This window comes from Sinocyclocheilus anshuiensis, unplaced genomic scaffold (assembly GCF_001515605.1).
Source record: "Sinocyclocheilus anshuiensis isolate Anshui unplaced genomic scaffold, SAMN03320099.WGS_v1.1 scaffold3011, whole genome shotgun sequence".
In the NCBI taxonomy this organism is placed as follows: Eukaryota; Metazoa; Chordata; class Actinopteri; order Cypriniformes; family Cyprinidae; genus Sinocyclocheilus; species Sinocyclocheilus anshuiensis.
This window is the reverse complement of record NW_015549563.1, coordinates 12,371-34,222: the sequence shown is the minus strand read 5'-3', so window position 1 is coordinate 34,222 and position 21,852 is coordinate 12,371. Positions and strand designations below refer to the sequence as shown.

Below are 21,852 nucleotides of genomic sequence, written 5' to 3'. Positions count from 1 at the left end.
GCACCTCTTTTAGTAGCTTAGATGGTATAGGGTCTAACATACATGTTGTAGGTTTAGATGATTTAACAAGTTTATACAATTCTTCCTGTCCTATAGTAGAGAATGAGTGGAATTGTTCCTCAGGGGATCTATAGTGCACTATCTGATGCGATACTGTGGCTGACGGCTGCATGGTTATAATTTTATCTCTAATAGTATTGATCTTGGAAGTAAAGAAGTTCTTAAAGTCATTACTGCTGTTCTGTTGAGAAAGGTCTGCATCTGTTGATGCTTTATTTTTCGTTAATTTAGCCACTGTATTGAATAAATGCCTGGGGTTGTGTTTGTTCTCTTCTAAGAGAGACGAAAAGTAAGTAGATCTAGCAGTTTTTAGAGCTTTTCTATAAGTAGAAGTACTTTCCCTCCATGCAATACGAAATACCTCTAGTTTTGTTTTCTTCCAGCTGTGCTCCATTTTCCGGGCTGCTCTCTTTAAGGCGCGAGTGTGCTTGTTATACCATGGTGTCGAACTGTTTTCCTTAACCTTCTTTAAGCGTAAAGGAGCAACCGTATCTAACGTGCTAGAAAAGAGAGAGTTAATAGTTTCTGTTACACCATCAAGTTTTTCTGAGCTATTAGATTTGCTGTGGAATTGAGAAGTCAGGAAGATTATTTACAAAGCAGTCTTTTGTAGTAGAAGTGATGGTTCTACAATATTTGTAACAAGGAGTTGAATGTGCAGCCATATGGAGTATACACGAGACTAGATAATGATCCGAGATATCATCACTCTGCTGCAGAATTTCAACACCATTAACATCAATTCCGTGTGACAGTATTTAATTAAGAAAATCACTTTGGCTCAGTTTTGATCAAATCTTATACTTGGAAGTCATTATGGTTTATATATATTTTTTTGTTTATTGTTTGTTATCTTACTATTTGTTATTTTAATATTATTTGTTGCTCATATTTGTGAACTCTATTTGCAGTCTTTTTTTTTTTTTTTACACTGTTTTCATTGTGTGCAGACTCACAGCAAATGCTTTGGCTGTACAAATACACTGTTGCATCTGTTTGAATCTGTTTTCTATTAAGTGTTCTATTAGATTTTTTTCATTTCTTCATGGTGTTTGTTGTGAATATCTGTCAGACAGACTGACTCCGTCACATGAATTAGCGGCTGTATCAGTGTTAGATGACACATGTTCTCTCTCTTTGGGGGGGATTTCATAATTATAATTATCATGTCCATCATCCAAACCGAGCTGAGGAAACACAAACAGATGTTGTGTAATAACAGCTCAGAGTGCTGATCTCAGGTCAGATGCTGGAGTCTTTCACCACATATTTGAAATGTCTGACACTCCGGTTCACTGCAGTAATGAGTTGAATTAGGTGTGTTATGAGAGACGACCAAAATATGCCATTTTGTCGGGTTCCAGAACCAGAGACAGAAATGAACCAGGGTTTGGGGCAAAACGCTGCCTATCTTTAATGTCTTATTTTTTAATGTATTTAACATATTTAATTATTCAAAATATGAAAATATGAGTTGAAACCATATTGATCAATTATTTTATTCAAGTATTTGACACACACACACACACACACACACACACTCACTCACTCACTCACTCACTCACTCACTCACACACACACATATATACAGTATATATACTTATTATATTTAAAATATATTTATAAATATGATGACATTTTGATAATCGATTATTTTATTCAATTTAAGTATTTGAAATGAATAGAAAAATGCAAATAAAAATGCCATCATAAAGTTAATAAAAATCCCTAAAAAATAAATTATATTGAGCAAATATTGCCTCTTAATAATAACAAATTAAATAATGAATAATACAAATTAATAATAATAATAAATTTAAACCACTGGTGTACTAATATATGATCTAGTGCATGAAAAGACCTGTTTAATGTACAATAATTTGATTACAAAAACGGTACAATTCTGACAGGCTAAATAATAGGCTACAATAATAATCATAAAATAATGCAGTTATTAGAAATATATGACAAAATACTGCTTTTTTTGTATCACTTCATAAAACTCACATAATATCATGAATAGAAATCTAAATATGTTTATATACACATTTATTTAAAATATTCATTAATATCATTCAATCCTTGTTTTGTCAAATTGAAAGCAGCGGTGTGTTGTTGTGGCGCGCTGAGGGTGTGATTGCGCATGCGTCCTGCAGGCGGCGCCGCGTGAGACGCGCTTCGGGCGGTCAGCGAGCGTCACTCCGCGCGCAGACAGATGAACTTCGGCGATGCTGCTGACGGGACTCACAGAACTCTCTCGCTGCGTCTGAAAGTGCGAGAAACTTCTTTAAAGCGGCCTCTGCTGTATTATAGCGAAACCCGAAGACGGTAATGACGGGAGCTCGCGTGTGTGCGGTGATCGCGCTCGTGATGTGCGTGTCCGGCGCGTGTGAGGCGGGATGCGCGGACAGACCGACGCCGAGATGCTGTCCGGGACGGAATAACGAGTGCGTGGAGAGGAGCGCGAGGAGGACCGTGTGTTACTGCGACACGTACTGCAGGAGGAGCGGCGACTGCTGCGACGATTACCGGCCCGTGTGCCACATATCAGGTGAGTCCGTTAAACCGTTCCGTTCGAGTAACCGTTAAACGGCGTGACGTCACGCCGCTGTGATTGACGTGCGTCAGTTTAAACCTTTTATATAAAAAGGTATATATATAAAGTGTCAGACACGAATAAAATAAGAAATATCATCTAATTAATCTGTTACTTCTATGTAGTACACATAAATGAAAGTATAGGTGAAATAAGCCTTTGTTTTTAATTTTATAAGACTACGTTTTGTTCAGTTTAAAGAGAAACAAGAAAAAACCGTGTTACTGTTTGTAAAAAATTTAATAATTTTTTATTTAACTTGTATCATTTGATTTTATTTTTATTTTTAACTGTTTTTGTTTATTCTTTTGTGTACCTTGGCTTTAACTTTCTTGTAAAAAAAAAAAAAAAGATTTATAACTTTTTTTGTCAGCAAAACCCTGTTGACATAAAATATTTACTTACATTTTTAAGTTAATATTTCGTTAATCTAGCGACACCTTCACGTGTCAGTCACGTGACATGCAGGTAAACAAGAAAATATATATATTTTATATATATATATATATATATTATATATATGAAATCATGCCATTCCAAACCTCATTGCTTGCTTCCATTGACTTCTATTGTATTTTCTATAATGGAAGTCAATGGGAACCAAGATGACTGGTTAGTAAATTATGGTGGACTATCCCTTTAAATACAACTTTGGAAGATTTGGGATGTAGTGCACAAATCAAATGAATTATTTCTTTAATGTCTTTAATTGAAATCTGATCTGATATTTTGAGGAATGTTGGTGACCTATAACATAATATGGACAAAAAATGGAAGTCAATGGAAACTGAAACTGTTTGGTTACCAACATTCCTTAAAATGCTTTCCTTCGTGTTACACAGAAGAAAGAAAGTTATACAGGTTATACGATACGAGGCCAAGTAAATAATGGCAAGTTTTCATTTTTGGGTGAACTGTCCCTTTTTAAGTCATTATTACTGAAAAAAATTTTCTAGCTGTAACAAAATCACAAATCGAAATCTCGCTTGTATTACGATTTGAACAGGATTTTTCAGTGAATAATATCTTAAACTTGGGTCTGTTTCTCACACAATGCATCAAATGACTTCAGAAGATTGGGAATATAGTGCACAAGTCATATGAACAAGTGTTATGATGCTTTTATGTTCTTTTTGAAGCTTAAACTCATGTTCGCCATTCGTTTTTGCTGTATATGAAAAAAAGCATCTCCTTTCGCATTCTACAGAACTAAAAAAAACAACATATAAGGGTGAATAAAGCATGACAGAAGTTTGCTATTGGATAATTCAACTAAAAATTAAAATTCTGCCACCATTTGTTCAAAACGTGGTTCTAAAGTTGGTCTTTCGGCTCACACGTCTGCACGAGATTGTTGGGAGTATTGACAGAAATCAGCGGCTCAGAAACAGCTGGTGTCTCTGAGTAAATGACGAGTGAAGTATGTGTGTTGGGTTATTATCACAGCCGTCATTATCTGTCTGTCTGTCTCTCACCTGCCTCAACTACAGCAACAGCTCAGAAACGGCTTCAAATGCACCGTATGTATGTATATATCCCATCAGCCCATCGCAGGAGCTAGAAAACATCACAGCATTCTGCTCCGTATATGACAAAGGGGTTTGTGTTTTGACTTGAGGGAGGTCTTGAGCGTCTTCCAGGTTTGTTGGAGCTCAGAGTTGCTCAATCATCTTTGTTTATGCTGTAAAACTCAGTCACTGAGACTATAAAGCCTCTGAAAGCAGAGCATGACTGTAACACTTCAGTCACACTTATGTCTGAATGTCAGCGCATTAGATAAGAGCATATCAAAATGAGTGTGATTTGATTGAAAAGAAAGCTGCACAAAGAGTTTACAAGCAAAACATTTGACAAAAGGAGTTTGATATTTAAAAAAAAAAATAGTTTTGAAAAAGTGCACACGTCTCTCAAATAAAGTCAACAGTTCTTCAGAGTTCACTCATGCATCTGCATGCCTGATTCTTCTGATTCTCATCCAAGCCGGACGCTGTTGGCAGGTTTGCTGTTGTCTTTGTGATCGCTCGTCGCCGTCGTCGTTTTTATTATGTTTTTATTATGACTAATGTTGGACTGGAGGGATTCGGTTGGTTTTGGTTTGTTCACGTCTCTAATAACAGCTTGATCTGATTCATTCAGACACATACACTCCCTCAGCCATGATTACTGCCATGTGTGTGTGTGTGTGTGTGTGTGTGTGTGTGTGTTTGAGCTGCTGACTCGATATATATATATAGCTGAGGAAAACGAATATGCAAAATATTTTGCTAACAGAAAAACAAAACTCTTAAGCAGATTTATGAGTTTGGGTGTGTTTTAGGGCTGGGTGATATTGCTAAACAATTATAGCTTGGTATTTTTCAATTTTTTTTGGCTTTTTATATATCTTGGTATTTACGCATTTGCTTATAAATGGCTTAAAATGGTGATTTTATTCAATTATATCAGTCCACCACATGCTCACTTAAGATGATTCAAAATGTTTAATGTAAGAATTAAAACAGTGAAGTTTTGTTAAATGAATAAAAGGACCAATAACAATAGGAATAAAAAACAAATATAATAATACAAGACAAAGTTAAAAAAAGAAACAATATTAACCTACGTTTTTACTAAAATAATGCGAATATAGTATTATTTTAGTAAATATGTTTTATATTAATGTCATATTTTTACTATAATATATATATATATAAACGCAGTAACATAAAAATACATACATGTACAGAAGGATATGAAATTTTTGAAATGTCTGAAGAAGGACGTCACATCAACAACATGGAGCAAACAAACACATAGTTCTGAATAAAAATAACAACAGCAGACAGTATTTCTAATATTATTAATAATAATTAAAATTATATAAAATGAAGAATATCAAATAAAGCAAATGAATGAACCATTTCGTATGGTGTGTAAGGTGTATATTTAGCAGCTAGTTTGACTGCCATCTCATCCTCCGAGTATATAGCGTAGTTTCACTGAGTCATCCAGAGAAGAAAATGAACAATTCAATACTTCAAATTGTGGAAAGTCGTATGGTGTGTAAGGTGTATACATATTTTGCAGCTAGTTTGACTGCGATCTCGGAGAAGAAAATGAACAATTCAATACCTCAAATCGTGGAAAGAATATTTGTGTTGTAGTGGTGTATTTGGGGCAGACAAGAAGAAAGTGTTTCTCATCCTCTATTTGATTTAAGTCACAGTGCTTGCATAGTCGCTGTTCTCTCGCTGTTCTCTCTTCTATATCTTCCTTTCTCTATTTCTAAGTCGTGGTCGCTGAGTCGATATTTTGAAAGGATTTGTCTTTCTTTTAATTGTTTGATTGATAAGTAATTTGCCAATTTGGTGGTTCTATTTAGGGCCGAATAACACTGCAGTTTGGTTCAACTTTGGAGGTCAAATTCGTTTTCAAAATTATACTTCAGATTTTTGTCAATGTCTTTATGAACGTTGGGGTTGTGATTGGAGTCAGACTCAGCTTGAGTTTCCTTCATTAGCTGAAGCACGAGTGTATTTAGAGGATGAGACACTGTGGGTTCTGTTTAGGGTTGAGTAGCATTGGAGTTTATTTTGGAGGTCAAAGTGTATTTTTAGAGAATCATCATGTGTGTCTTTTAGATTTTTGTCAATTTCTTTAATAATGGCTTTGGGGCTGAAGCTGTAGTCAGTGAGGAGCTGGGTTTTCTGGACTAGCTGAAGAGCGAGCGTGTTTAGAGGATGAGATTCTGCTGAGGTTTCATTGGCGAGGAGGGCTTTATATCGGATTGAATCAGGATCAGATTGATGGAGGTGATGCCAGAACTGAACACATCTCTTCTGGATCTCAATCTTCAGTGGGTAGAAGCCTAATTCAGCTCTGCAGGCATCATTGGACGTACCTCTATGGACCCCTAAAACGTTTTTGATCATTTCTAGTTGTAGTTTTTCTATTGAAATTTTATCCCAATTCTTAAAATGTATTACTGGTCCCCAGATTTCACTCCCGTACAGTAGAATTGGTTTAATGATTGCGTGATATAATTTAATCCATGTTTTAATTGGTAATTTTAATTGGCCAAACCGTGATTTGATGGCATAAAAAGCCCTCCGGGCCTTCTCATTCAAGGCCTTCACAGCCAGACTGAAGCCCCCTGATGCTGAGATCTCGATGCCCAGGTAAGTGTAGCTGCTGCTGTGCTCTAGGACTTCTCCTCTGTAACTGAACTGGTATCTGCTTCTCTGAGACCTGGCCTTCTTCTGGAACACCATGACTCTGGTTTTGTCCAGGTTGACCGTCAGTGCCCATTCCTCACAGTACTGTTCCAGCAGGGCCAGGCTGTGCTGGAGACCCTCGGCTGTGGGGGACATCAGCACCAGGTCGTCTGCATACAGCAGGCATTTGACTTCAGAGTCGTGCAGAGCGAGGCCCGGGATGCTGCCGGAGCGGTCCAGAGCTTCTGCCAGCTCGTTGATGTAGATGTTAAACAGTGTTGGGCTCAGACTGCATCCCTGCCTCACTCCACGGCTCTGCTGGAAGAACGCTGTTCTGAGATTCCCCAGTTTGACCGCACATCTACTGTTTTTATACATGGATTGTATAACATCAAATGTTTTTCCACCAATGCCAATTTGTAATAATTTGTATAGTAAACCATCATGCCAAATAGAGTCGAAAGCTTTTTTAAAATCAATAAAACATGTAAATATTTTTCTTTGTTTGCCCTTTAGATTTTTGTTGATTAGAGTATGGAGAGAATAGATGTGGTCGGATGTACGTTGTTTTGGTAAAAAGCCAATTTGTGATTTATTTAGGATGTTGTGTCTTGTGAGGAATGTCACTATGCGGCTATTTATTATATTGCAGAAAAGCTTTGCTAGGTTACTGCCCACACAAATGCCGCGGTAATTACTGGGATCAAATTTATCTCTTTTTTTATTTATAGGTGTGATCAGTCCTTCAGACCAGGCCTCAGGGAAGTCACCAGAGGATAAGATCAGATTGAATAATTTTGCCAGAGCTTGAATTACGTAAGGGCTGCTGATTTTGAGCATTTCATTGCTGATGTTGTCTTGTCCACATGCCTTCTTTAATTTGAGATTTTTAATGTGCTCTGTTATTTCTGATGTTGTTATAATCATGTCCAGTGGGTTTTGGTAATTTTTTATTGTTTTCTTCAAATCTTCTAGTTTTCTCTTTGTTTTTGTTTGGGGCTGGTTGAGGTCTGGTTCTAGTTTTTGGTAAAGAGTTTTAAAGTAAGACCTCCAGACTGTGCCGCTCTGGAGGAATGTGTCTGATTTGGGGCTTTCAAATTTTTTAAAGAGATTCCAGAAATTGTTTTGGTCTATTGATTCATCGATTTCAGCAATTTTAGCTTCATAATATTGATCTCTTTTGTTGCAAATTAGCTTTTTATAATTTTTCAAACAGTTGGAGTAGGCAAGCCGTAGCGTCTGATTGTCCGGTTCTTTATGCTTTTTGTTAGCAAGTCGTCGAAGGTCTTTTCTGAGACAATTGCATTCCTTATCAAACCACATATTCTTTTTTATTTTTTTGTTTGTTTATTCTATGTTTGTTTTGTTGTTTAATGTTAGATATAGTGGCCAAAGTTTGAAATATATAATTAAGATTAGATGTTGCTGAGTTTATTCCATTAGTATTTGGAGTGAAATCTGTGGACATAAAGTTGTCTAGCATTTTTAGTATTGCAGAGCTGCTCATGTTTTCTTTGAATTTTTCAGCATTAGCTCTCTCTCTCTGTCTCTCTCTCTCTCTGTCTCTCTCACTGTCTCTCTGTCTCTGGTAATTGTTCCCAGCCTTGTCTGTTATCTGACTTTAGATTATATTGTTCAAGGCTGTGGGTCATTTATGGTTACAGTCTACAGCAGAATGACTGTATAATGGAGGGTTATATATTACCCAACAGTTAAAATGTTTTTACCGTTGAAGAGCTGTACCATTTGCACCAAGCAATGTGAAGCATTGAAGTCAGACTTTTCATGCATTTGCTTTAAAAAATTAACCTTTGGCTTGAGTCCATCAAAAAATTAATAAATAATAATAATGAAATGAGATACAGTAAGTAACATCTCTCTCTCTGTCTCTCTCACTCTCTCTCTCTCTCTCTCTCTCGTACCCTGGAGCAGGTTTCATCTAATAGGCTGCTCTTGATGTTCCCGGTAATTGTTCCCAGCCTTGTCTGTTATCTGACTTTAGATTATATTGTTCAAGGCTGTGGGTCATTTATGGTTACAGTCTACAGCAGAATGACTGTATAATGGAGGGTTATATATTACCCAACAGTTAAAATGTTTTTACCGTTGAAGAGCTGTACCATTTGCACCAAGCAATGTGAAGCATTGAAGTCAGACTTTTCATGCATTTGCTTTAAAAAATTATCCTTTGGCTTGAGTCCATCAAAAAATTAATAAATAATAATAATGAAATGAGATACGGTAAGTAACATACAAGGTTATCTACTTGGGTTAAATATATACATACATTTTAAAATATAGCCTATATTTTTTTTTTCTAAAATTAAAAAAAAAAATTGATTGATCCTTCATATAAGATTTTAGTAATACCACCCACCACTAGATTCAGGCATCATCTTTATAACGTATACAAGCATTTCTGCCGAAACTCCAGTCACCCGTCAGACAGCGGTCCCACCGATCTGGATGCTGTAGATGTTAAACATGTGAACGTTGTCCAACAAGTGCATGACATGTTATACACGCAGCGCCATTAATGCAGCTCTGCATGAAGTACAACCAAATGTAAATTCTGCATCACAACACTGAAGATTCGATCAAAACAAGTTGATAAGTTTACAAGATACCTTTAATGTGCTTAAGATGTTAATGCAGTCCGCTTCACATCATAACCCTTGTGTTGAAGATCTTACTCTTATGGAAGGTGAAAGATGTCATTTGTACGACTCTGTCTTTGCTGTGAGGTTAGTGTGCTGACGTGAGTCTGTTTGATGTCTCTCAGGACGTCTGTGACAGATTCCTGAAAGCGGAGGAATGCTGAGGAATATCTGCCATGGGTTTGGTGGCCCTCATAAACACCCGAGTGCTGTGAGAGAGTATAAGAGTGTGCGTGAACAATGAACAGGAACAGACTGGTGCACATGTTGTGTGTTACCTGACGCACGCACATTTCATGAACGTCTTGAGGAAAACCACATGTTCCTCCTCCGGTTCCTCTCTGTCCTCCCACATCATCTCCTGACGGGTCTAACATTCACTCGGAAGAGCTTTCATAGATCCGACTCACGAACAACATATCATTAGTTCATAATTCACTCATCATGCTGCATGTTTGTTGTTGTGCGCAATCAGTGACAATGTTGCAACAGTAAGATTATTTGTATTGTTTTCTCTCTCATTTATTTTCAGCAAACTCACATAAAAGGTCATGTGCTTTAGCTCTAATAGATTCTCAGTGCAGTGACTGAAGAACGCAGACATTCAAGACCCGTTAATGGAACCGAATGTCATGACAATCATTTGGCTCCAGTATTTTTTTAAAGAGGGAACAAGGTCTGAACAATCCAGATTTACACAAACATAATACTACAATTAAGACATTGTTGGTAAGCAAGTCACCTGATCAGAATGCTAGTGACCTTTGGTGACCAAGATTAAAATGCTGTCAGGCCCTTTGGACCACCAGTGACGGTCCGAGCGACGAGAGGTTTCTGGCGGTCTGGGAACGGGTACGAGGCATATCTGCAGAACTAATGCAGGGGAATGTGGGGAATTTGACAGGGCCTTTGTATGGAGGTGTGTGTTTGTGAGTGTGTTTGCGTTCATTGTTGAGATGTGCCACTCTAGTGTGGAAGAAGAGAAGAATGGGAACGAACGAGCCGTGAGGTCAGAATGACATGAATGAAATAAAGCAACAAGGAATACATGTACGCTAGCTACTACTGCAGTGTGATTTTAGTTTTGCTTTGTCAAACCTGTAACACATACATATAGAGTTACTTTCCACTGTAAAATAGTTACATCTACAGTAGATTTGGCAAGTGAATCATCACCATAATGGCCACTTTTCATAAATGATGACCATAAAGCAGGTTAGAAATAAAGGATCCATATAATCAACATAATTATATAATATGCTTCAGTTCACTTAAAGATTTTACAGGTATTGCTGTACAGATTTTATGTGGATTATATAAGTCTGTACATTGCCAAAAAAAGGGTTTCTTACTCTTAAGTCAAGATACATTTACTTGAGAAGCAAAGTGACTGAAGATATTAAGTTTTGTTTTCTGAAAAAAAAAACAAATGTTCAAAATGAAATGAGTTTATGCTTAAAACAAGGACAAAAATATCTGCTAATGGGCTCAGAAAGAAAAACCTTAAAGGGAAAATAAGATTTTTTGACCTTGTTGGCAGATTTTTTTTTTTTTCTTGTTTTAAGCATAAGTTTGCTTCATTTTGATAAGATATTAAGTCTTGTTTTCTGAAAAAATGCAAGTCATTTTGCTTCTCAAGTAAATGTATTTTGATTTATGAATGTTTAGATATTTTTACTGGAAAACAACAAAAATAATAAGGGCTGGGTGGGTTTGGGTGAGGCTGTACAGCTTTCAGTGTACTTTGGATTTCTGTTATGAAATGCTGTTTTTCTTTAAATCCATTTCTATACATACACTAAAACCAGAACTTACTGGTGTGAGGGTCAAACAGGTCTGTAAACAGCCATAAAACCCAGATTTAGAAAGTTTTAAAGGGTCTCAACAAATAGAGTGCACATCAGTCCTGATCAAACACACTTGTTAAATAAGTATAAAGAATGGCATTGGTTTTGTACATTTAATTTTTGTTTAAAGTTATTAATAAAAATGCTGTTCAATTAGCTTGTTTTTGTGTTTTGCTTTGGTACCGAAATTGGTACAGAGAACCGTGGATTTTCACTGGTATTGGTACCGAATACTGAAATTTTGGTACCGTGACAACACTACTTGCATTGGTTTATTATAATCGTGAATGTGAGTTGTTTTGAGTTTATCTTAGTTTTATTTGCTCTTTGAGTGTAGCATGTGTGCACTTCAGTTTTGTTCAATACTGGCGCAGTATTTCGTGCATCAGTGCTTTGATATGGTTTCCAGCAGCAGTCTGCATGTGCTCTATGAGATTGGTGTGTGTGTGTGTGTGAGAGAGACGTGTGCATGTGCACATACAGTGATTGCATGTGTGCTGTGCACGCCAGCTGTGTTCGTGTGGTTTGCATGTTCTGGTGGATAACATGAGCATATGTTACATACACGGGATTAATCCTTAAGATTTACTCTAAAACTCGTTAAAATCTCAAATGGAATGTCAAATTACACCACAAACACATGCACCAAATGCATTACACCATGCTTTTTGGGAACGTACAGTAGCCAGTGTTGAATGTGTGATGTGATTATTCAGTCTTACACTACTCCATTATGGTCTTATTTTAGCTGGATTAATGGTACACTGAAAAACTTGGTGTAGGATTTCCTTAAAAACAATTTTCACTCATTTCAAGTAAATTTCACAAAGAAACGGCTTAGTAACACATTGAATTAAACATGAAATTTTGAAGTAGAAAGACTGAAATAGTGTTTTCTTATAAAACGTACTCCAATAATCTTTTTATTTGCGACTTCGAAAAATAATTTTCAGTTGTTTATCCTAAATTTGGTTTTATTGTGCAAAACGCAGTCTTTCTGAATAAACAAACCAGACAAAAACATATTTTGTGAAATTTCTTTATTGAGAATCTGAGAGACATTTAACATCTCCTGGTTGGTGAAAATCTGCTTTGAGAGCTTTAACTTGGTGTAGAACTTGAACTTGATGTGTAGAAGTTATATTGAGTAAACTTTAATGTTTATTCCTTCTCCTCAATACAGGATCACAAACTCTCAGACACTTTAGGATGCGCCACAGAAATCAGTTTACAAACATTTTGGAGCGTGTAGCCCATGTGAAACTGTTGGGGATCTCGGTTCCTCTGAGCCCACGAGAGAGCAGCTGTTATTGAGATCCAGACTCAGCGGCGTTTGCTTTCTTCTCTGTTTGTGTGTAGTTTGAGGGTGTGTATGATGTCACTGCACAGCTGCTCACTAATGCACGATTGCAAATGAGCGGGCGTTCATGCATTCTTCACCTGCACTCTAACAGACATTCAGGGGATCTGTTACCACAACAGCAAAAAAAAAGCATAATTTGTTGATTTAATTAAACCTTTTAAGTTGCAAACATTATTTTGATGAGTTCTGTAGATAGTAATGTTGATCAACCTTAATATTGTGTGTAATTCAAACTGAAATTTGTGTTATTTTTAATTAATTAATTAATTTATTTATTGAAACAATGCTGGGCAGTGGATTTCTAAGCCCAAGCATGTTTTGCATAGGACTGATAAAGAGAATAAATGTTGAAATTAAGTGTTATTTTATGTTTTATTAATAGTAAAATTAGTGTTTAATGCTGTCATATTTGAAATTTAAAAGAGTTTATGTTGAAGTTTTTGTAGTTATCATTACACTGAGGAATAGAGCTCTTACTTGTTCTTTAAATGTGCTGTATGTGTGACTGTACTAAAGCATAAAAATACCATAATATGTTTTCAGATGTTTAGGAAACATGCTACGTTCACATACTTTTTTTCCGTGAAAAACAGTGCTATTCTACTTTGAAATGTGTGTTTCATGTCAGAATGTCTGTTTTTATTTTGGTCTGTGTGACTCCGCCCACTGCTAATTTACCCAGTAGTATTTTGACACCCCGGGTTGCCAGTTGGCAGAAAACACAGCGTATTGCAGCCATGGAAGCCAGTAAACGAACTGGGTCAGAGTTCGCAGATTCTACCTGACCTAAAAAGCCTTAGCATCCATCTAAAACGCTCTGTGACTAGGATAAATCAACTCATTAACTTACAGTATAAGGCTCCTTGCCTTCTATTGTCAGTTGCACGTGTTGCTCTTGCTGGGTGTCCTCAATCTGGCAACCCGCATGAGCATCGAGTCTTGAGGAGGAATGGCAGGAAAAACAACTAATATTTTTAATTTGACTGAAGTACCCATTTCAGCTGCAGTATTACATACTGAACCTTTGAATATGCATGCTAAATGAGTTACATTTAGTGTGTGCTGTGCTAGCTGTTAATTTGATCTGAAATAGATAAGATGAATTGGTTCCAGGGCCACAACTCCAATTATGAGTGAATCATGTTCAAACTAGTTGGAACAACTTAATTTTTAATGAGCAATCAACTTAAAGATTTGTGACAAATTAAGTCCCTCGAACTCAATGTAGTTTGTTGGTCGAACAGCTTAATTAGAAGTTGTCATCATAACTTAAAAAATAATTATGTTTATTTTCTTGATGAGCCAAAACAATTGTTTTCAGTATTATTGTACTTTAATATTACTGCTTTCTATGTGCTTGTTTCACTCCTGATAACTGAATGCATAAGAATGATTGTTTTGTGTTTGAATTAGCCTAAGGGTTGACCGATATGTGTTTTTCAGGGCCGATGCTGATTATTACAGATCAAGTAGACCGATAACCGATATTTTGAACTGATATATATGTCTGGTGTAAAAATGAAAATGAATGTCAAAATTAAGAATAACAAGGGCTCTGACAAAAACTTTCTTTAAATGCTTTTAAAATATTTAATCGGCAAATCGGTTTTGAAAATGACCGATACCGATAACCATAAAAATGCTTAATATCGGCGCCAATAATCGGCCGACCCCTAGTTTGAATCACTGTTTTATACACTTAGACTAATAAATCTGCAAAAACCAGAATTTACTGCTTCAGAGGGTCAAACAGGCCTGTAAACAGCAATAAAGCCCAGATTTACATTTAAAAGTTTTATGCACTCATTTATACGCTCTTGATAACTTAATGCATGTGAGTGATTTTTATGTTTGAATTAAAGAAAGCATGTGCTCCTTTCTCTCGTTTTCCTCTCAGCAGCTATAGACTGTGAGGTGCGGCAGTGGGGTCCCTGGTCTCCGTGTTCATCCGTCTGTGGGGCGGGGACTACAGAGCGAAGCCGGCAGGTAGCCACGCCCCCACGCAACGGAGGCACGCCCTGTCCCGACCTCAAACAGCGCCGCGGGTGTCTCGCACACTCCGAGACCTGCAGTGCAGCTAAAGGTAATATACATACTAGCTCTGTTAAATCTTGCTGTCTACACTTCTTAGGCAGCATCCAAACTGCAGTGGACTGTTTTCACATATCTGGGTTTCTCAGAAGTGGAAGTCGTCATAGTTGGGTATAATTATATAGTGGAGAACGGAAACTACAACAATGATATTTTTTTTCCCAATTTGCTTCAGTAGCAAATGAAAAAATCCACAATGGCATTTCTATGACTTTCCCAAATAAGAAAAAAAATGTAGAGAAAGGAAGAAGTCAAATTTGCCATCACTCCCTCAGCCGCTGTATTAGAAACACTCATGCAGAAAGAATTTATGAAAGGTTTTGCAAGATTTACCATGGGATTGGCTTCTCCATGAATGATGCATGCAATGCTGCTTAAAAATTTGGCTCATCTTAAAATAAGTAGATTTTAGAAAGGCCTTTGCATTGGCAGCATGCATATAATCCCTTAAAATAATACTGTCTATGTAGGAAGCTTACTAGGTTTTGAGTCAGTGTGTGTGTGTGTGTGTGTGTGTGTGTGAGATCCAGGTTGAGATAAAGAGGGAATGAAAAATTTGTGTTTGTTTATAGAATTGGAGTCAATGTCAGTGCATGTGAATTTCCACATCAGTATCACATTATATATCAGTACTAAATCATTCCACCTTTTTACCAGTTAGTCACTGTTAAATGTCTTTGCAGTTCATGTTAATAGTGTTGCATTGTGATAAATGCATGCAAATATACCATAAATATGTTTCAATCTCAATCTGCATGTATAATACAAGAATGGGAAATATTGAATGCACGTTTAAAACCTGTTTTAGTAAATCACGAAGCACACTGCTGTGTGCATGTAGGGTTAGTGTGTGTTTGTTTTGTGCTTTGTCTCTGGAAGAGTTTAATTTGCTCTCTCTCATTATCTTGATCTCTTCCTCCTCTTCAGAAGTGGCCAAAATCCTGCCTGACTCATTCAGGCGGAACTTTAAGGACCCTTGGAGACGGCCGCACATGCTTATAAAGGAGGAGAAGAAGAGGTGAGAGCGACGTTCTAGAAAGCAGAACTAATGCAGCTGCAAACTGCTTTGAAAAAGAACAAAACATTATAGTACATTAACAGATAATACAAACACATTCCTGCGACCGAAGGCCTTCCTGTCTTCTAGCAAAGGGAGTCTAAACATTAAGAGTTGTCTAGACTTGCGGTACAATGACCCTCAGAACTAGAACAAGATGAATATGAAGCTGTTTATTAGGATTAAATGAAATGATCTTCAGTCATAGTTTCGGTCAAACACACCTAATATGGGGTGGGTATCTGTGTTTTAACTCAACGTTATCCAAGTATATACTTATAGAAGCTTGTTTCCACCACAGGATAAAAAATTAAAAAGGTAATTGCGACTTTTTAATCTCACAATTCAGACTTTTTTCCTCACAATTCTAAGAAAAAATACCCAGAATATTTGCAACCCAGAATTGCAAAATATATACTGAGAAATGAGAGATATAAACAGAGATACAAACTCAGAATAAAACTGAGAATAAAAGTCAGAATTGTGAAATAAAATTTGCAATTACGTTTTTTATTTTTTACTACATGGTGGGGGGAAAAACAGACAGAATCGCAAGATATCAACTCAGAATTTTGACTTTCTTTCTCGCAATTCTGAGTTTGTCTCAAAATTCTGACTTTTTTCTCAGAAAAAATACTGAATTGTGATATAAAAAGTCGCAATTACCTTTTTTCAAATTATTATTATTTTTATTCTGTGGCAGAAACAAGCTTACATATATGCTGGATATACTTGGATAACTAAATGTAAAACTACAAATAAATCAGTTAATTAAAGAAAAGCATCATCAAGATTATTGTGTCTATATTTATGGGTCGATATGTAAACCTCAAAGTAGGCATGAAATGAAAGTTCACCCTTTCTATTTTATAAATGCATATTATAGATCTTAATGTGAACTATTCATTTATCTATGTTTCATTAAAAAAAAAAGACCTTGTAATTTTCAATTAAAATGTCATAGCCTCACGTTCAAACTCACGTTCATCAGAGAGCCACGCCCACATCTCAGCATCCAATCAACAACTGATGCATAGAACTAAGTCCCCGCTCTATATTTTTCTTTATCCGTAATTCATTGTACTCGGATTTATGGAAGAAAAGATCTGTCGCTACTTCCATTTCATTGCGACTTTAAAGGGATAATTCCTCCAAAAATTAAAAACCTGCCATCATTTACCCTCATTTCATTCCAAACCCATATGATTTTCATTTTGTTAAAGTTATTTAGCATGTAACAGAGTGCGCACAATGAAAATGAATGGGCTGTAAGACTGTAAAGCTCCAAAAATGACAAAAAAAAGTATCTTTAAAGTAGTCTATACAATTTGTATGCTATATTCTAAGTATTTGTGTGAGAAACAAACCAAAAGTCATTATTTACTGGTAATCTTTTCTTCCACCTTGGCGTATAAATCTCAAAATGTGTACATCACTCACTGTCTGATTCACTTCCTATTCATTATATACTACATGATGTGCCATTCACTATATAGTAAACAGTAAATGTGACCGATTTCCCCCTTTTTATAGTGTAGGGGGCGGGACGCTTCAGATTTCAGAGAGCATTCGATTGGACGGAAAATCTGATGAGAAGCTGAAGTGCAGAATGATGTCATCAAAATGTTTGTTTCGTAGACTGTAAATGTTGAATGCATATACTTTCTAAATGTGAATTTTGTCATTATTTTAGGAGCACACTAGCTTATAGATAACCTAAGACAGGTTGTATTTTCCTGAATACATCATCCGGGGTTAAATCCACAACTTCTACTACAAGCCCATCCTTTATATCCCTTGATAAACCCCGAGGAACACCTGCCTGAGGCCAGGAAATCAGATTAGTGTGTGTGTGAGAATGAACGTCAGATAATGAGGAGTTCAATAGGATGGCAGGAATTCAATAGCAGGTGCAGGTTCAAATGAACTGAGATTTAACGACTCTGTGAGGTTCCTTCCAAGCTGCGCACACAGGAAACCCCAGAGCAAACCCTTTCATTAATCACAGGTGTATAGTTTCAGCATGATGTGTGTGTGTGTGTGTGTGTGTGAGAGAGAGAGAGACCAGGCCGACATACAGACCACAGAGGAGAAAAGGACGCCACACAGGCATAACACATCAAACTAATGAAATCCAGTGTGTGAAGACTGACCTTTGACCTTTACACAGCCTGCAAAAAAAGTGTTTAAAAGTCCTAGTGGAAATAAAAACAATTCAGTGTTCATTCATCATCAAGCAGGCTTCATGCATTGTGCAACTAAACGGCTTTGCTCATATCATGAGTGTGGCAGGTTTGCAAGATTTTCAGTGAATAATGCTTTAAATTTAGTCTGCAAATGTTATTTTTGTCCTTTCAAATCTCTGTCTGCAGTTACTGCGTGCAGATGCGTGTGAAGCAGGCGAGCGCTGCGTGTAAGGTGAAACCGTGGAGCGCCGGGTTGGTTCGCGAACGCTCCGTATGCATCGAGTGTCAAAGCGACGCCATGACGACTGATAACCGCTGCCGTGGCGACGGGCTGCAGAACATTAGGTACGCGTCACATACTGTACATGCATACGGATTCACAAAACGTTCTTATTAATAAAAATCTTCTTACCTGCTATTTTCTTTTTTTTGTTTTTTTCTAAAATTATGAAGGTTTTGTTTTCCCAAAAGATTTCTTAAGAATGTTCTAAAGATACAACTTCAGAAGAATTTGAATTCCTGAAAAGAATGTTCGTAAAAATCATCGTAAATAACCTTTTATAATTAAGATAACCGCCAACTTGTCTTTAATCCCCAAAGGTAAGCTGTTTAATGAATTTGCTGGGTTGTTTCAAATATTGTGCATTACAAGCACAAATAAACGCAGCAGACCGCTCGATCTTGAGTGAGTATCTTTAGAAATAACTATTTAAAATATACAGTCTGTTTACATTTTTCTGGACTCCGTTTTAATGGTTAAATGAAACTTTATTAATCAAAAAGCATGCCTAATTAATTGAAATCATTAAAATTTAACAGCAGTTTATTATAAGTTTAACAAAAAAAATATTTTTAAATCCCAATGAAATCCATTTATTTTTTTCCCCCCAAATTCAGTTTACATTTTTTCTGGATTCCACTTTTTCTGTTTACATTATTCTGGACTCTGTTTTAATGGTTAAATTAAACTTTATTAATCAAAAAGCTTGCCTAATTAATTGAAATAATGAGACTTATACAATTTAACAGCAATTTATTACAAATTTAACAAAAATGTAATTTATAAGGCCCTATGAAACTCAAATTTTACTCAAATTTTACCGAAATTCTGTGATTTCTGTTTTCATTTTTCTGGATTCCATTTTCAGTTAAATTTTTACCATAGACTGTAAAAAAAGATGGACGACACGTCTCAACTTCCTTCCACTATAGAAATCTTGACACCACACCCCATTTTTATAGCATCAATTAACTAATTAAAAGCAAACTTATTAAAAAAAAATAACACTTGAACATACATCAGCATGATAAGAACTACCTAAAATGACGCTTTGGGAAAAAATGTATTTGAAGTGTAATTTGATTATTTAGTTTGTCTCACGTCCCATTAGATTATATGTAGAGGGTGGGGTTTAAGACCTATACTAGGTCCAGCCTCCAGGGGGCGATCGAAACATTTTGGCTTCACTTTTCAGCGCTTGTGCGACACGCTTAATTTTGACCAAATTCTGGGTTTTCCATTTTAAATTTTTCTGGTTTAATTACATTTTAATAATCAAAAGCATGTCTAATTAATTGAATTCATAAAAACAACTAAATTCATTAATTTGTTTACAATAATAGGGCTCTATGAAATGTTTTGTTTTTTCAGAAATTCTGTGTATATCTTGTAATCAAATTAAAATTAAACAAACTCTTTCTTTGTTTATTTTCATTTATTTATTAATTGTTTTGCAAACAAAGTGCTGCACAACAGAGGTTTACTGTTAAAATTAAAATGGTGCGATTATTCCTTAAAAAATAATATATATTTGTTTTAAACCAAACTTTTATTTTGACAGGATGCCATGAAGACCTTTAAGCTTCTGCGTGTTTATGATATGACGAAAGTTTTCTCAAATGAAACCGTAAAATGTTAATGAAATGACTCTCAGAGCAGCTCTGGAGATGAAGTTCATGTGCACTTTTTAGAATTTATCCGACCTTCTTTCTTAAGAAGATTTTTATAAATCTTGAGGTGTTTGACATGAATGTCTCTTCCACTAGAACCTTCTGGTCCACTGCATCAGCACCGGGTTGCTCTGGGTCGTGGGTTCGAGAGTCATTTACTGAGGACTGCCGGTGTCCGTCTTACTCCATGATTTTCATCTGAACCAAAACACAACTTTCATTTCGAGGGACACGGATGCTCCAAATTATTCCACAGGAGTCCTCCAACATCTGAAACCAAATTCTCTCCATCGAAAGCTAAGCATTCTGTCACCTTCCTGTGCATCTGTGCCTCCACCAACCCAACACACAAGCCTGTTCTTCTGAAGCTCTGCTATCTACCTCCATAATGCACCTGCACCCGTTTCTGATGCCTTCGATTATAGATTTCACTCTGTACTGTTTTTCTACTCTCATCTGTCTTCTGATTCATACGTACTGTATTTATATATGTTTGAATGTACTTCTGTGTGTCAGTTTGCACGTGTGTTTTTGAATGCAAAACTCGTTAATGCACGAGTCGCTGAAAGACAAGCTAATGTACATGAATGTTTCTATTTGGTAGTATTTTATTTTCAGGAGAAAATCTCTTCTTTGAACAATCTGTGCACAATACTACAGTGCCTTATGTGAACGCCACTTTCACACTTTGACCAAAGCCACTTTGACATCAGCGTTTTCGTTTTGTTTGCACGGTCTGAAAGCTGTGTTTGAAACCGCACTCGATTCCTCGTGAAAATGAGATACGGTTACTGTGTTTTCAGTTGGTATAAGACCAAAGCAAAGCACCCTAAATTGTGGTCGTAAACCGCAACTGATGTCGTATAATTTGCCCGTGACAGTATAAATAATTTCTCATTGCTGCTCGTCTCTGCAGAAATTGCCTTTCCATAAAATCCAATTTATTTTATTAAAATAAATGTCCAATTTATTTATTATTACAGCATCTCTGACTCTTAAAGGGGTCATATGATGCTTTTTTAAATATCATTATTTTGTGTATTTGGTGTAACAGAATATGTTGACATGCTTTAATGGTCACTCTCTCAAACGCTTCGTTTTCTACAAAGTCCCTCCTTCCGACAAGCGCAGTCTGCTCTGATTGGCCAGCTGACCCAGTGCATTGTGATTGGCCGAACACCGCAAGCACTCGTCGGAAATGTAATGCCCCTTACCATAATCGCGAGCTTCATCTTTCAAAATAAATGTAAAGACAGAGCCTGAAAGGGGAACAGAGTCACGTGACACACACAGTGATGAAGCTGGTTTGTGTTTGTGATGTGACCCCCTCTCTCTCTCTCTCTCTCTCTCGCGCTCTCAATTCACTCTCTCTCTCTCTCTGTCCCTCTCTCTCTCTCTCTCCCCCTCCCTACCTCTCTCTGTCTCTCTCTCGCGCTCTCTCTCTCTGTCTCTCTCGCTCTCTCTCTCTCTCTGTCTCTGTCTCTCTCACTCTCTCTCTCTCTCTCGCGCTCTCTCTCTCTCTCTGTCTCTCGCGCTCTCTCTCGCTCTCTCGCTCGCTCGCTCTCTTTCTCTCTCTCGCTCTCTCTCTCGCGCTCTCTCTCACTCTCTCTTTCTCTCTCTCGCTCTCTCTCTCTTTCTCTCTCTCGCTCGCTCGCTCTCTCTCTCGCTCGCTTGCGCACACACACACACGATGCGCAAAACTCCGCATTTGAACAGTCAATAGCAAATACTTAAACTAGTAACAAAACAACAAAACAGTAGCTGATTCAGAAGCGCCAGATTGTCATAGCAAAGTCAGAATTACCTCCTCTCCTAGGTTCACGAAACGGTCGTCCATAAAATGCATTGCTGT

General features: G+C 36.8%; 1 protein-coding gene across 2 annotated transcripts; it reads left to right on the top strand.

The window, feature by feature from the left end:
• The first annotated feature begins 2,272 nt into the window (after positions 1 to 2,272).
• On the top strand, positions 2,273 to 20,993 carry LOC107657210 (somatomedin-B and thrombospondin type-1 domain-containing protein-like). 2 transcript variants are annotated; one of them, XM_016445234.1, is made up of 5 exons: positions 2,273 to 2,611; positions 14,617 to 14,799; positions 15,735 to 15,825; positions 18,237 to 18,395; positions 20,097 to 20,993. In XM_016445234.1, exons 1-5 carry the CDS (start codon positions 2,392 to 2,394, stop codon positions 20,200 to 20,202), a joined length of 759 nt encoding a protein of 252 aa, XP_016300720.1. In that variant the 5' UTR covers positions 2,273 to 2,391; the 3' UTR covers positions 20,203 to 20,993. The 2 variants fall into 2 exon arrangements, with proteins under 2 accessions (XP_016300720.1, XP_016300719.1); XM_016445233.1 differs by having other exon boundaries at positions 14,614 to 14,799.
• Positions 20,994 to 21,852: the final 859 nt, after the last annotated feature.

Bases quoted from the DNA above. Each gene is read 5' to 3' on its own strand.
- LOC107657210 (XM_016445233.1), top strand. From the start codon at position 2,392: ATGACGGGAGCTCGCGTGTGTGCGGTGATCGCGCTCGTGATGTGCGTG. The intron at 14,800-15,734 runs GTAATATACATA...CCTCCTCTTCAG, and splicing joins GACCTGCAGTGCAGCTAAAG to AAGTGGCCAAAATCCTGCCT. The intron at 18,396-20,096 runs GTACGCGTCACA...CTCTTCCACTAG, and splicing joins GACGGGCTGCAGAACATTAG to AACCTTCTGGTCCACTGCAT.